The sequence below is a fragment of the Aspergillus oryzae genome, chromosome 4, assembly GCF_000184455.2.
Source record: "Aspergillus oryzae RIB40 DNA, chromosome 4".
Classification (NCBI taxonomy): domain Eukaryota; kingdom Fungi; phylum Ascomycota; class Eurotiomycetes; order Eurotiales; family Aspergillaceae; genus Aspergillus; species Aspergillus oryzae.
This window is the reverse complement of record NC_036438.1, coordinates 2,638,061-2,652,373: the sequence shown is the minus strand read 5'-3', so window position 1 is coordinate 2,652,373 and position 14,313 is coordinate 2,638,061. Positions and strand designations below refer to the sequence as shown.

Here is a 14,313-nt window from a genome sequence, read left to right as displayed (position 1 = left end):
AGTAAGTTAGTATACTAGTATAAGTGTATCTATAAATCTTTAGGGGTTCCTGCCACTTGAGTCTTGACTGCTTTCCCGTAGAGAGATTTGCTATCAAGTGATTGTTACGCGGAGGTCCCCTTAAGCACGGCCGGGCCACCTCTGACGGGTCACCTAACAGGAATAAATGGTCATATGTAACCGGCTAAACATGACTGCTCCAAAATCGCCGTAGTTCCAAAAAAAAAAAAAAAAAAAAAAAAAAAAAAAAAAGGAATTATCCTCATGAATGTATTCCATTGGCGCATACGGAGTAGGGGTGGCTGCCCATATTTAGGCAGTCAAATGGAAAGTACCCCGATCCGACATACATACTACATAGAGAGAGTATCAGGTCTAGGTATGGACTCGGTAAATACAGTCAGTACCTGTACCAGGTAGGTGATTCTGATTGCCAAGGTACCTCTTTGAATTTCGTATAAAGTCTACCTGGAAGAGGTCCTACCTGGTTCCTTACCTCATCGGAGTGGCCTATCTAGTAGCGACTTAAAAATCTTGGGTCTCAGGATAGTTTAATATGCACGTCTGGTCGAATGGATGGACAATTTACCTAAGACTAGGCCAAGTGACCCATATTTCCTGGATCCACCCTTCCGCTGGTTGTGGAGGTCCCCCAAGATACCCGACCTCCAGGCTCCGTCCAGCAAAGAATAATCAATACTACTACACATTATTACAGTCACTGTTACAGCTGTTCATCGTTGCCCCTAGGCATTTCGGAGCACTGTTCCTTAATTTTTATTCTGTATGAAGCCCCCCACCTGGCCATGCCGTTTGGAGCACATAAACTTCGCCCAGTGATCAGCTGTACCTATTCTTGGTTGTAATTCATCACCTGCTAACGTAAATATGCCCTTTGCCCAGCCTGTTAGCAGCCTTATTTGATTCCCTTTCCTTACTTCCACCTGACCGTCTCTTCTCGGCTGAACAACATCAATTTTCGTCATTTTGCATTGTTGGTCAACTGCCCGTCTCGTGAACAGAATCATCATCACCGCTTTCTACTCTCGTTGACTTGTCTATTGGTCACTTACCAGTCCTCCGCCTCACTATCACAGAGCTGTACTTCTGATTCATCCCTTCGAGTGGGACTCATCGGGACCAGCCTGTTAGTTCGTATGCCCCTTGATGAAATTTCCATAGTCCATCTCTCTGCGGAGAAACACGGGGAGTCTCTACCCGCATCACTTGGTGATCTACCTTAAGTCAAACATATTACCTACTCACCTTTCAACGCAAGAAGGGCTGGTAATTGCAGCCCATCACGACCGGCAACATTACTTCGACATCTTCACCACGTACTTCCTCGAGCATACCCTTGCAGTCCTTAGAATACCGGTTTCAGCCAACTCCTGTACAGTCTGTGAGAGCACGCGAATCTGCTAGCGAGAAGGGTAGCCGGCGTTCTTCTTTATCTGCACAGTCTGTCGAGTCTGAGTACTCTCTCTGGACAGACACTGGCGACTTAGCTGAACAGCTCGCTAATGAAGAAGACCCTCTCCGGGTCCGTCTCGGAGAACCTCTGGATCGTGAGATCTCTAGTCCATCTGGGTCGAGGGCGCGAGTAAAACAGCTAAAACGAGTACATTATCCTAACGAAAGCAATCTCGTCACTGAGCAAGCCGAACCCGAAAAGACATCAATAGAGATACCCCGTCCCCCACCCCGGCATATTTCGCGGGTTGAACGTCTTCTCGCTGTCATAATGTCTCCAAGCAATCGGCAGACGGCACAAATGCATGGCTTAGTTGGGAAGCCACTGCTGTATGTGAATTTTATATTCTTACATCCCTTTCTGGTATCTGTATTCTCGCTAACCCCACAAAGGTACTTTACTAGTGTCTTTGTATCTTTAGGTGTCTTCCTTTTTGGCTATGACCAAGGTGTCATGTCTGGTATTATCACGTTCGTCTCCTGTCCCAAAAGAAGGTTCCAGGAGGTTCTCAAATTAATAACGAGGCAGTGGTTGGTATTTTAAGGACTACTTCAACCAACCGTCACGCGCTGCAATTGGCACGGTTGTTGCAATCCTCGAGGTTGGAGCCTTTATATCTTCGCTACTTGTTGGACGTATTGGCGATTTGATAGGGCGCCGCCGAACGATTCTTTATGGTTCAATAGTCTTTTTCATAGGCGGGGCGCTGCAGACATTTGCAAATGGACTTGCCATGATGATGGTCGGTCGTATTGTCGCTGGTTTAGGAGTTGGCGCATTGTCAACGATCGTACCTGTTTACCAGTCTGAGATATCGGTAAATTCTTATACCACCAGCCTTGTCCACCACTGCTAACAGCTAGCCTCAAGCCCCCCCACAACCGAGGGAAGTTGGCGTGTATTGAGTTCACCGGAAATATTTCAGGATATGCAGCCAGTGTCTGGGTTGATTACTTCTGTAGCTTTATCGACAACAACTATTCGTGGCGTCTACCATTACTATGCCAGTGCATCATGGGGGCTCTTCTTGGACTAGGAAGCCTTGTTATATGTGAATCACCAAGGTATGTCTCCTGAGAGCTTGCCGAAATATGCTTATGCTTACAACCATAACATCTACTAATGTTTTGCTCGATCAGATGGCTGTTAGATAATGACTATGATGAGGAGGGTATGGTAGTTATTGCTAATCTCTACGGACAGGGAGATTTGCACAATGACAAAGCAAGGCAGGAGTACAGAGAAATTAAAATGGATGTTCTTCTGCAGCGGCAAGAAGGTGAAAGATCCTACACTGACATGTTCAAGCGATATCGCAAACGGGTCTTTATAGCCATGTCCGCCCAGGCTTTAGCCCAACTGAATGGCATTAACGTCATCTCATATTACGCCCCGCTCGTTTTCGAATCCGCGGGGTGGGCGGGCCGCGATGCCATTTTGATGACCGGCATCAATGCAATCTCATACTTGGCATCTACGGTTCCTCCATGGTACCTTGTTGATCGCTGGGGAAGGCGACCAATCCTCCTTTCAGGAGCAGTCGCTATGATTGTCTCTCTCTCTTTAATATCATATTTTATTTTCATTGATGTTGCAGCAACTCCCACGCTCACTGTGATTCTCGTTATGATTTACAATGCTGCTTTTGGCGCATCCTGGGGACCTATCCCGTGGCTATACCCGCCCGAGATCTTGCCGTTAAGCATTCGTGCAAAAGGTGCCAGTCTTAGCACAGCTACAAACTGGGCTTTTAACTGGCTTGTTGGAGAGCTCACACCTATCCTTCAGGCCGTGATAAAATGGCGCCTCTACCTAGTACACGCCTTTTTCTGTGCGTGTAGTTTTGTGCTCGGTTAGTATCATTCTCTTCAGCAAGTTACTATATCCTGACATGTGCTTTGCTTAGTTTACTTCCTATACCCGGAAACCAGTGGCGTTCGCCTCGAGGATATGGATACTCTGTTTGGGGACGCAACAACCGCCATGCCAACACCCGCCTCCCAAGGAGAACATGGCTCTCTAATGAGTATTAGTTCGCCTGTGCCTTCACTTGACATACGTCGGCAATATAGCCAGTTTGGACCTGAAAATGCCATTCCTGGTCTAGACATCGATCCTCCAACCATCAATGCTGGCGAGAACGCTAAAGTTGGCCAGCGTGGTTCTCGAGATGGCGGTGGTGGCCGCCTTGAAGGTCTTGGCGGTTGGATTTCGAACATGGTCTCTCGTCACAAGGGATCATCTGGGCAACGGCTTCAAGGTACTCAGTATAGACGCCTTGGACAAGATGATGAGAACGAGTAATGGGACGGTACGGGCATCATCAAATCACAACCGGGTTCCTATATACCATCCACTGATATCACACTACCTTAGTTTTTACTTTCTTAATTCCTTTTTCTTCCTCGGAGGAGTATGAGGTGGGGGGTTTTTTTTTACATGTCACACGTGCCTTTTTTTGGCCTTTGCTTCGTGTCCATATTTCGCTGTTTCTCCCAGTACGCGTACGTCTACCGTTGTCTTACCCCACTGTTGCATAGAATTACGGTGCATTTGCTGTGAGATATGACGGAGTTATCAAGGATTACCCATACTGAGATATCAGTTCGGACTCGATATCTCAATGGATGTGAGCTAATTACTATGTACTGGGTTAAAAGAGATCGACATATTCTGTCCTGGATGCTCACACCCTTGGTGATAACGCTCAGGACAATGGGTATTACTGAGACTTGTGTCCTTCAATTCACTCCGTCGGTCTCTTGTGGGAGTGAACGCTGGGGCTAAGGGGGGCTCAGTAGGAGCAGGCTGCTGCTGCGGGGTGATATGTGTATGCACATTTGAATCCATACATTCACTGGTCGTATGGTGTGTAAAATAGGTGTCGGTTGCCACGTAGGACTCAACTCAAAAGAATCTTCATAGCATTAATTGCGGTGGAGGTTCTCTCAAAGCACGCCGCAGGAAGAGCTTTTTCAAAAGTTTTAAATGACAAGATCGAACGGTACTAAGTAAGCTTGACCAAGCTGGTGACTCTACGCCTGTGACTCAATCTCCTATTACTATTCTCTCCAACCTGGAAGAAATATCTTCCTATATATAGTAGTGTTATTTGATGTTATGAATTGCTCCCTGTCGCTAGGCATGGGGGATAGTTTATCTCTACGTCACGCTGGGTAATACCACACCATACATCATGTAGAACAGAGATAAGCAGAGGGAGCTTGGTGGCCGTGGAATGTAAATGCCGAGATTAGTACATCGTTCTCACTATGATCGTGTTCTTTATGTAGATCCAAATATACCGACTCCCGTAATGGATTGACGATAATTGAAGACCAGAGGTTTCTGGATTAAACCATGATCTAGCGGCGTTGAGCAAAGCCAGGCAAGCCAATAAGAGATGGATTTCAATGACACCGATCAATTGGTATCTTCAGAGGGTGTTCGAATAATCATCCTTTAATGAATAATTCTTATTAAAGCTAAAATTATATCACTATTTGAGCAGTTTGTTCGGGCGTTTACAGTGGCAGTCATTATGTCAAGGGGGAACTTCAAATAGAATATACTACACCGAGCTAGTAACGTTCTAGACCACTGTCGGTCTTGTGTCTTGGGTGTGGTGTACTTGCGCCATTAACACCGCTGCTAGCTCGTTACCTGGGTGCGCCATACTTAGAACAACTCGAAAACAAAACTATCTACCCAGTAGTAGTGTGGTGTGGAATATTATCTATCCCCTTTGTCTCAATACCTTCTAGGCAGCACAGCAATTACGGTAAATATTCGCCTGAGATGAGCCATGCAATATCGATAGGCTCTGTAAGCGTAAGATGGCCCTAAGAGACAGGTGATTTCCATTTAAAGGAATATATATTGCTATATAATGCTACATACTACCTAGTTTTGGATGCAGGGTAATCTCAAGACCCTTCATCTACTGTACAATGGAGAGAGTTGTGATAGGTATTATTAGTACATACCCTGTACCCATGGCCGGATTTCAATGTGGCCTAAGCGGGGCCGCAGCTTGGGATGGCCGCGCCGGTTTTTCCGTGTTATGTCCAGGCCAACTCTCCATTCGCTTCCACTACCTACACCACTGCTCTAACTGCTCTGAACTCGAAAAGTGTTGTCGTCTTTCATTTCCAATGCCTTCCCTGTCCTCCTCCATCCTTTGATTGTTCTTGTGGCTCCTTTCCTTTTTCTTCCCATTCGATCCTTTCTATTCCTCCCCTTTCTTCATTTCACTACAATTGATTCACTTTTCCACTAGAACTGTAGACCCGGCCTCCCCATTACCTCGCGTTCACGGAACTCCATATTATGCTATCGGATATGAAACTGTCTTATTGTTGAACTCAATTGTACTTTCTTGTTGAATATTTCCTTCGTTCAACCGCCTTTTCTTTTTCTTTCTTTTCTTTTTTGTTATTACTACCTCTTTGCCAATACTTCGAGTCTTCCCTCTAGATATACGCCTCCTACTTACTCCCTTTATAACCAAACCGAAAACTTCCAGCGAGGGATCCTCCACTATGGCGGAAATGGACTCTGCATCAAGTACCGGGGTCAATTTAGCTTCTGATATGCGGCGCCGAAATGTCCCGCATACCGAGGGGCTTAGAAGGAAGCCTGATGGCACGGAGGAAAGCAAGCGCAAGCCTCAGCTCAAAGTATGTTTTCTCCTCGTTATAGCGCCCTAAAGATACAGTGCTCAAGAATTAACATTAGTTGGGCTGATGTGTAGGCTAATCCATCAGTTTCCATTCTGGATAATTGGGAACCTCTGATAATGCCCATTCTGTTGACGGCTGTGGCTATCTTTACTCGCATGTACCGAATTGGTCGCTCGAATATTGTGACTTGGGATGAAGCGCAGTAAGAGAAACATAACCCCTAATGAATCGTACCGTGTTGGCCCAGTCTCTTACCCTAGGTTTAGCTTTGGCAAGTTCGGATCACATTACTTGAAACGCGAGTTCTATTTCGACGTACACCCGCCGCTGGGAAAAATGCTTGTCGGCTTGTCGGGATATCTTGCCGGTTACAACGGGTCGTTCGAATTTAAATCTGGTGAAAAATATCCGGAAGAAGTCAACTATACTTTCATGCGCGTCTTTAACGCTGCGTTCGGCGTCGTGTGCGTGCCACTCGCTTATTATACCGCACGAGAACTTGGCTTCCGCAGAGCTACTATCTGGCTCGTGAGTTTGATGGTACTACTTGAAAACTCATACGCAACAATCTCAAGGTTTATATTACTGGATTCCATGCTACTCTGTTTCACGTTCACCACTACCCTTTGTTGGGCAAAGTTTCACCGACTACAGTATGCGAGTTTCTCGATTGAGTGGTTTGTCTGGCTATTCCTGACCGGGATAAGCATTGGTTGTGTGTGCAGTGTGAAGTGGGTGGGTTTCTTTTGCACAGCGCTTGTAGGCCTCTATACAATCGAGGATCTTTGGAACAAATTTGGCGATCTAAAGATATCAGAGGTCAGTTGTGAAAGGATTCCATGTTTCGAATCTGTTGCTAAGCCCACTAGCAGGTCGTCTTTGCCAAGCATCTCATGGCTCGTGTGGTGGGGCTGATCATTATACCCGTTTTGGTTTATGTATTTTCGTTCTACCTGCATTTCTTGGTTCTGGAAAATAGTGGACCGGGCGATGCCCAAATGAGTTCACTTTTCCAGGCTAATCTGAGAGGAACCGAGGTCGGGAAAGATAGCCCCTTGGAAATTGCTCTCGGCTCTAGAGTCACACTGAAGAACATGGGCTACGGCGGCGGACTTCTCCATTCGCATATCCAGACGTACCCCGAAGGATCCACCCAGCAGCAGGTTACCTGTTATCACCACAAGGACGCCAACAACGACTGGTTCATCTATCCCAGCCGCCGCGAGCCAGAGTATGATCCGAGTGCGCCCCTAAAGTTTGTAGGTGATGGTGATGTCATTCGTCTTATTCATGGACAGACAGGCCGGAATTTGCACTCTCATGCTATTTCTGCACCAATTACCAAGTCACACTACGAAGTCTCATGCTACGGCAATGTCACTATCGGCGATGATAAAGATCATTGGTTGGTTGAGGTGGTTGATGATGTTGCATCGAAGGATAGAAGTAAAATCCGTACACTTACCACTGCGTTCCGCCTGCGACATCCTGTCCTGGGTTGTTATTTACGAGCAGGCAACGTCAATCTCCCCCAGTGGGGCTTCAAACAGATTGAAACCACATGCGTGAAGGAGAACAAACCGAGCGATGTTTACACACATTGGAATGTCGAGTCTCATTTCAATGACCGGCGTAAGCTTCAATCTTTAAGCCCCATGCATTTGCAGAGAAAAGATATTGACTATTAATATACAGTCCCACCTGGTGATCCAGGATCCTACAAGTCGCCTTTCTTGAAAGACTTTATTCATTTGAATGTTGCCATGATGACGTCCAACAATGCGTTGGTTCCTGACCCAGATAAACAAGATGATCTCGCCTCGAAATTTTGGCAGTGGCCAATACTTAATGTTGGGCTCCGGATGTGCTCTTGGGATGACAATACTATTAAATACTATCTCCTTGGCAACCCATTCGTTTACTGGGGAAGTACATTTAGCCTTGGCATCTTTGGGCTCTTGGTAATTTGGTATCTCGTGCGCTGGCAGCGAGGTTACAATGAGCTTTCCCAGGCAGATATCAACCATATCCATTATTCTGGCTTGTACCCAGTCATTGGATGGATTCTGCATTATCTGCCTTTCATTGTTATGGGAAGAGTGACGTATGTTCATCATTACTACCCAGCATTATATTACGCCATTCTTACCTTTGGATTTTGCGTTGACTGGCTCACGCAAACGATGGATGTTAAATCCCGCTGGGTGATCTATTCTTTACTTTACGCTATCATAGTTGGAATGTTCGTGCATTTCCGCGTGCTTGTGTTTGGCATTGAAGGTTCGAGTCAGCAGTGGGGTCATTTGGACTGGCTGAGCGGCTGGCGCATCGCCAATTGAAACACCTCGCCGCTTCTGTCATTCCCTCTCTACTTTTCTTTCCTCTTTGTCTCCCTATAAGGTTCTTTGTCTCACTTTGCTGTTTTATTATCGCCTTCCCGTTGTCTCCAACCCCCCATGCTTCCATTGTGTTGCTATTTTGAATCACCGTCACTATAGTCTGTGTAGTATCCCATCGGCTATGCCGGCGATGTCAATGAAGTCTTGTTTACCCCGTCAAATCCAGAAGGACTTTTGATCTTTATTGGTAGTTTCAGTATTTCAAACTCCCCTAAAGCCTAGTTCAAGCATTGACGGCCGTGTCTAAGAGGAGTAACCTAGTGGACTTGTCGCTGCTCTCAGGTACCATTGCACAATCAGGTTTATCGCAATTGTGGACGTCATCTAACAACAGTTTCCAGCCCATCCATTTCCACCCCTGCGCATCGCATCGTTCAAGCCTAGAGTAACAGTTGTCGGCACACTAGTGCCACCCCCACCGGTAGCGCCGAAGCCCTTCACTCCGCTTCGACGGTCATTCAAATCGTACCTGCCCGCCTCGATATTTCGATAAATTCTCTCGGCAACCTCAAGAAACGCACGCTCGACGCCGTCACCAGACTTTGCACTGGTCTCAACGTAGCGTACGACGTTGTTCATGCGGCACCACTCCTCTGCCTCTCGCCTCGTAACATGCCTCTCACTCCGTTCCGGCTCATTACCGGTCAGATCGCTTTTGTTACCGACAAGAATAACTACAATTCCTTCTTCCGCAATTTGCCGCAAATCGTGCAACCACTGTGTGCATGAAGTAAACGTAGATGGTCTTGTTATATCGAACACAAGCAAAGCACCAGAGGCACCTCGAAAATAAGACCGTGTGATGGATTTGTACGTTTCCTGCCCTGCTGTATCCCATAGTGATAACTTCATCTTTTTCTGAGACTCAGCCATTTTTCGTGGAGGGTTAGGTAAACCGGAGACGATGGGCTCCTCTGAGGTATCTGAAGTTACTGGCGACGAAAACGGACGGTTGTGAGAGTTGGTGTTTGATTCTAAATTTAGGGCCTGTGAAGCAGGTGGTCCAACTGGAACAATACGCGATCCAAACTCCACACCAATAGTCACATCGTGGGAAGATGAAAAGCGTCCTTCGCAAAGCCGAATAGTCAACTAAGCAAGGGTCAGCATGCTTGAGCTACGGCATTCAAAGAGAGATCAGACACTCACGCTAGACTTTCCAGTTCCAGAGTCACCAATACAAACTAGCTTAGCGATGTAATCCCATGGCTGTGACATGGATACAGCGGACTCTAGGTTTGAAGGTAGGTGATTCCTAATTAACTAATATCCACTAGCTCAGGTGTTTGAGAGACTCATGCTCCGAAAACCGTCGCCGCAAAACTACCCGAGACAGGGTTTAGAGCAAGTAAGCCGCTTATATGGCAATAGAGACTACAAACAAAATCGTCCTAGTCCCGCTATATGGGTCATATGAGAATTGCCTAAGGCGGGCTTTGACACACAGGCGGAGGCGGGCTTTTCAGAGCTTTCCTGTGGGGCGGCCTTCCGCGCACGTGATAAGACAGACACAGCACCCTTTACCGACCTTTATGCCAAGCCAATTGACTGCCAACTCTTGCTTATCTAATGCATAACACCCGATAACGTAATCGGTAAGCGAGCGGGCCACGCAAACGAGCGGGCCATCTCTGTATTCCATATAAAAAGACGCTTTTTATAATCTGAATAACTCAACAACCAGAACCAGTAACAAAACAATACTTAATATAGAGATACATCTAAGGTATATAAATATAGAATATATTTTTTAAACTTTTTCAATATTTTATTTCAAGCTCTATATACTATTATGTATAAAATACAAAAAATACAGTGTAATTTATTTTACTCAGCGAACTACTTAATAGATAGCTTTCTACTTTGAATATAGGATATCTAAAGTAAAGATAAGTGTCTATATTAAATCTTAGATATCTAGCAACTCTAGTTGTTGAGATATAAAAAGTGATTTTATATGTATATCACAGTGGCCCGTTCGCTTGCGTGGCCCGCTCGCTTGCCGATTACGTTATTTGATCATAACCCGGACTAATTAACCTGATAGTGTGTTCCTTTCTTCTCCTCCAAAAACTGTTCAATTGCATACAATATCATCCGAAAACAATGGGCTGCCATGCTACGATACCTTGTTAGGATCCATAACCTCACCATGTGATAATTAGTAAATGGGTCGCCAGCAGAGGTTTTCGAGATGAAAAGATATATGATCTGCCAAGCACTGTGGATTACCTTTGTGGGTCCTCATTTTTATACTTAGTAGACTAGTACATAGTAGATCCGTGAATGGGGTATCTGGAGTACATAGTGTATCTAGTGCTATCTACGGATGCCAGATACGTAGTAATAGATTTACGGTTAGTTAAAAGGTTCTTTCCGGAACCACAGCGTTAGGGCGTTAGGTTAGGTTCCTTAAGTGGAGACACTTCCGAAAGCTGAGTCATCTATCACCATGACCTTGCCTTATGACGCTTGCACCTTCTTCACTACTGGTTCACTTTACGCCTTACAGATGCCCTTATTTCTCCCTTCTGATTCACCGTACATTCTCTGAGCGAGTTACTCTCATATAATAGTCTCCCAGATGCCCTCCTTGCCAGCCTCCCCGTACCACTGGCTCTGAAACTACCACTTAATCTATTGGAGCTCACCGCTTCCATATCGCACTTTCGAACGAGCAACATTCAGGGCCGTCGAGGAGCAGCTACGGCTTTGTACCGCAAAGTGGCCTTCCATCTGGAGCTAGTTAGAGATGTTCTCAGAATGTATGTATTATGTAGTGTTATAACTGTCTACACCTAGTTCCATGGCCGCTTACTGGACCGACATCGCTCATCATTACACAGATGCCTCTCGCTTCCTTGCCCAGTCACAATCACGACTACTTCCTCACTCTGACGAAACACGCAAGAAAGGGCATGGACGGCTGATGCAGCAACCGGGAAGCTCCCGCTTTCCATCCTCACGTTCCTTTTTGCAAAGAGCAACCCTTGACCCATATCAACCAACGGCATCTCAAATTTCTAATCTTCCTCTTGGGTCGCGAAACTTGGCCCAGCATGCGCCTCTTTTCTACAGCGCTACTGATAATTTTTGCGAAGAGGATGATGAAGCAGAGCATGAGCGTGAGATTGCGGACTTCTATGCCCTTCAGAAATCAAGGCGAAATTTCGGCAGTAGCCATCTGAAAGCTTCTTCGGAGATCGATGAAGATGATGACCATTCAAATAGTGTTGGGGATTACGGAACATCCAGATATGGAAGATACTGCAAGGCGCAAGGCATAAGAAGCTCCTGGCGTGCTGGAACGTCCTGTCACGGAGAACAAGAGGTAACTGCGGAGACCGTACCTGAGGCTGCTGAGGTTGAAGATGGACCACCTATGGATGAATATAATATCAGAGCTAGAGAGAACCTAGTGGACGTTCACCTCGAAGATAGCCTGCGATCTGCGTCGGATGGTGATAGAGCCGATTCTTCAGAGACAGGTGATGATAATCCTCCCTCCGTCCAACGATTTCGGGGGGAGTCTCAATCACGAAAGGGCAATTTTGGCATAGGTTCGTTTTTCATGCCAATGGGGGCGGATAGGCAACCGTCAATAAATGACCCCCGGTCACTAAGTCCCACAGACCGTGTTCAAGCCTCGTTTGCCCCGGTAAGAACCGAATCGCCAGTGCACGATCTCTTTTGGGGCCAACTCTTTTTAATATCTATCGCTTGTCTTTTCGCCACTTCTTTCCTCGTCTACCTCCACACTTCCATTCCTTCAGAGGATAAATCGACATGGGGCGACACGATATACTTGACTATTCACGCCTCATTTTATCTGCTTGGATTCTATACTGTTGCCTCGGTTTTTGTCTCACTGCTTTGGCTTGCACTACTGCGGTCCTACATACGTCAACTGGTATACGTGATCATATTCGCTGTTCCCGTGATCTTATATTCCTTCTCTCTTTATCCATTTGTTTCAAGCTTCAAAGGCGCCTGGCATGGAACAAGCATACAGGATAAGGTAATGAGATGGGGATCCATTGCCCCATTCATTATAGCTAGCGTGTGGATATACAATGTAATCCGGGGCCGTCATGCTATAGGCAAAGCGATCAGAATTCTCGAGTTTGCTTGTCGGATCCTCGCCACAAATCCAGAACTCCTGATCCTTGGACTTGGTATTCTCGCCTTCATCGTTTCATGGACATGGTTGTGGATACTTATGTTCACGCGGGTATTCCTAGGGGGAACCATAGCGGGGCCGGGTCGCTTCATCATCAGTTTCAGTAGTTGGTGGCTCGGGGTCTATTTCATTCTTGTTTATGTCTGGTCACTGGGAGTTATCGCTGGCATTCAGCGTGCAGTAACAGCTGCTACAGTGAGCCAGTGGTACTTCCACCGACTCACATCCCCTGCCCCGACATCAAGGCAGATCGTTTGGGCAGCAATTAGTCACTCACTCACGGCTTTATTTGGCACGATTTGTTTATCCAGATTATGTGCACTCCTTGTTCGACTTCCTCTTCTCTTACTCCCGAGTCGTGCAACCTCTGTCTTAAGCTTGTTCGCCTACTCCGTTCTGCCCACTCCAGTCACAACACTCACAGATCCTCTTGCACTCACTTATGCTTCAATACATTCACAGCCGCTGGTGGTATCTGCTCGAAGTCTTGCCCGGATGACGACTCTTTCGCCTACGATGATTAATTCCTCGCTTCATCCTCGGTCCTATTCACGATCTCACGAAAGCTTGACGCCTCTTATCCCATATCGGCTTTCAAAACTGATCCTTCACGCTGCCCGACTCATGATGTCCCTGGCTCTTGGGTTTGGGGGTTGGGTGACTACTGCTCGTGACCTAGGTGTGTCGAGCGGTAGTGGTGTTATTAGAGGCAGCGTATATGCTTATGTGGTCGGGCTCATTGCGGGAACGATCGGCTGGAGTGTGCTGGGAGCAATAGAGAGTGTAATAGCCGATATTGTAGATGCCTCCGTCATCTGTTGGAGCAGCGAGGTTGGCGCATATGGTAGAGAGGCTAGGTATTGTCGGGAAGCTGGCTGGCTCTTTGGTGAGGGGCCAAGTTTAGACTCGAGCTTTGCGCGTCATCGAGAAGCACCTTGATTGTCTGAACGGTTATACTCATTACATAGCATTGTCACAATGCGAGGTGGGCACCGTCCTTAACCCTCAGCGCATCCTTGTCATCCCCCCGGCCTCCTTTGTCTTTTCATACGGCTATAGGTTGTTTGAGCCTGGGAAAGTCATGATTCCGGTTCACCTAAAGGTTTTAGCGTTTCGGGTTCATCAATCGCAATGCTTATCGAAGAAGAGCATCAATTTGGATATATTAGGATGGGAGTTTCTAGGAAGAGAGAGAGAGTGAGAGAGAGAGATGCAGATTAGTGCATCTTGAATCTAGATTTCGATGAGTTTTATAGTATTTCGCTATAGCCTGCATATTCACTAGCAACTCATCGGTATTACAGCAGATACACGGAACAGCGACGATTTGTATATAGATGCTAGATTATTTGCTGCATAATGTATCATATATACATGGCAGTGGAGGTTATGGATGATCTAAATAAACAATTTAGTTAACGAGCATTGCTCGTCTCGTATACTAATGTAGAGTGGGGTACAGTACATGGCTTGAGAACCCCTTGAAAATACCCAGTAGTACTACTGAAAACAATGATCATGACCGATAGAATCAATACTATTTTATGGACGGCAGAGCCAGACGACTATACATGGCCT

The 14,313-nt window shown here is 46.3% G+C and overlaps 4 protein-coding genes across 4 annotated transcripts; 3 read left to right on the top strand and 1 right to left on the bottom strand.

Moving 5' to 3' along the window:
* Positions 1–324: 324 nt before the first annotated feature.
* AO090012001022 (putative MFS monosaccharide transporter) lies at positions 325–3,778 on the top strand (the record flags this gene model as incomplete). Its single annotated transcript, XM_023236732.1, has 8 exons — positions 325–416; positions 751–784; positions 1,298–1,803; positions 1,867–1,944; positions 2,003–2,291; positions 2,345–2,538; positions 2,614–3,326; positions 3,381–3,778. The coding sequence occupies 8 exons, from the start codon at positions 325–327 to the stop codon at positions 3,776–3,778; spliced, it is 2,304 nt and encodes a 767-aa protein (XP_023091631.1).
* Positions 3,779–6,015: 2,237 nt separating this feature from the next.
* On the top strand, positions 6,016–8,495 carry pmt2 (protein O-mannosyl transferase; the record flags this gene model as incomplete). The annotated part of the gene is made up of 5 exons (XM_001727898.3): positions 6,016–6,153; positions 6,228–6,358; positions 6,423–6,975; positions 7,029–7,788; positions 7,852–8,495. The coding sequence occupies 5 exons, from the start codon at positions 6,016–6,018 to the stop codon at positions 8,493–8,495; spliced, it is 2,226 nt and encodes a 741-aa protein (XP_001727950.1).
* Positions 8,496–8,879: 384 nt separating this feature from the next.
* On the bottom strand, positions 8,880–9,773 carry AO090012001020 (uncharacterized protein; the record flags this gene model as incomplete). The annotated part of the gene is made up of 2 exons (XM_023236731.1): positions 8,880–9,647; positions 9,705–9,773. The coding sequence occupies 2 exons, from the start codon at positions 9,771–9,773 to the stop codon at positions 8,880–8,882; spliced, it is 837 nt and encodes a 278-aa protein (XP_023091630.1).
* Positions 9,774–11,307: 1,534 nt separating this feature from the next.
* Positions 11,308–13,674, top strand: AO090012001019 (uncharacterized protein; the record flags this gene model as incomplete). Its single annotated transcript, XM_001727896.3, has 2 exons — positions 11,308–11,320; positions 11,402–13,674. 2 exons carry the CDS (start codon positions 11,308–11,310, stop codon positions 13,672–13,674), a joined length of 2,286 nt encoding a protein of 761 aa, XP_001727948.1.
* Positions 13,675–14,313: the final 639 nt, after the last annotated feature.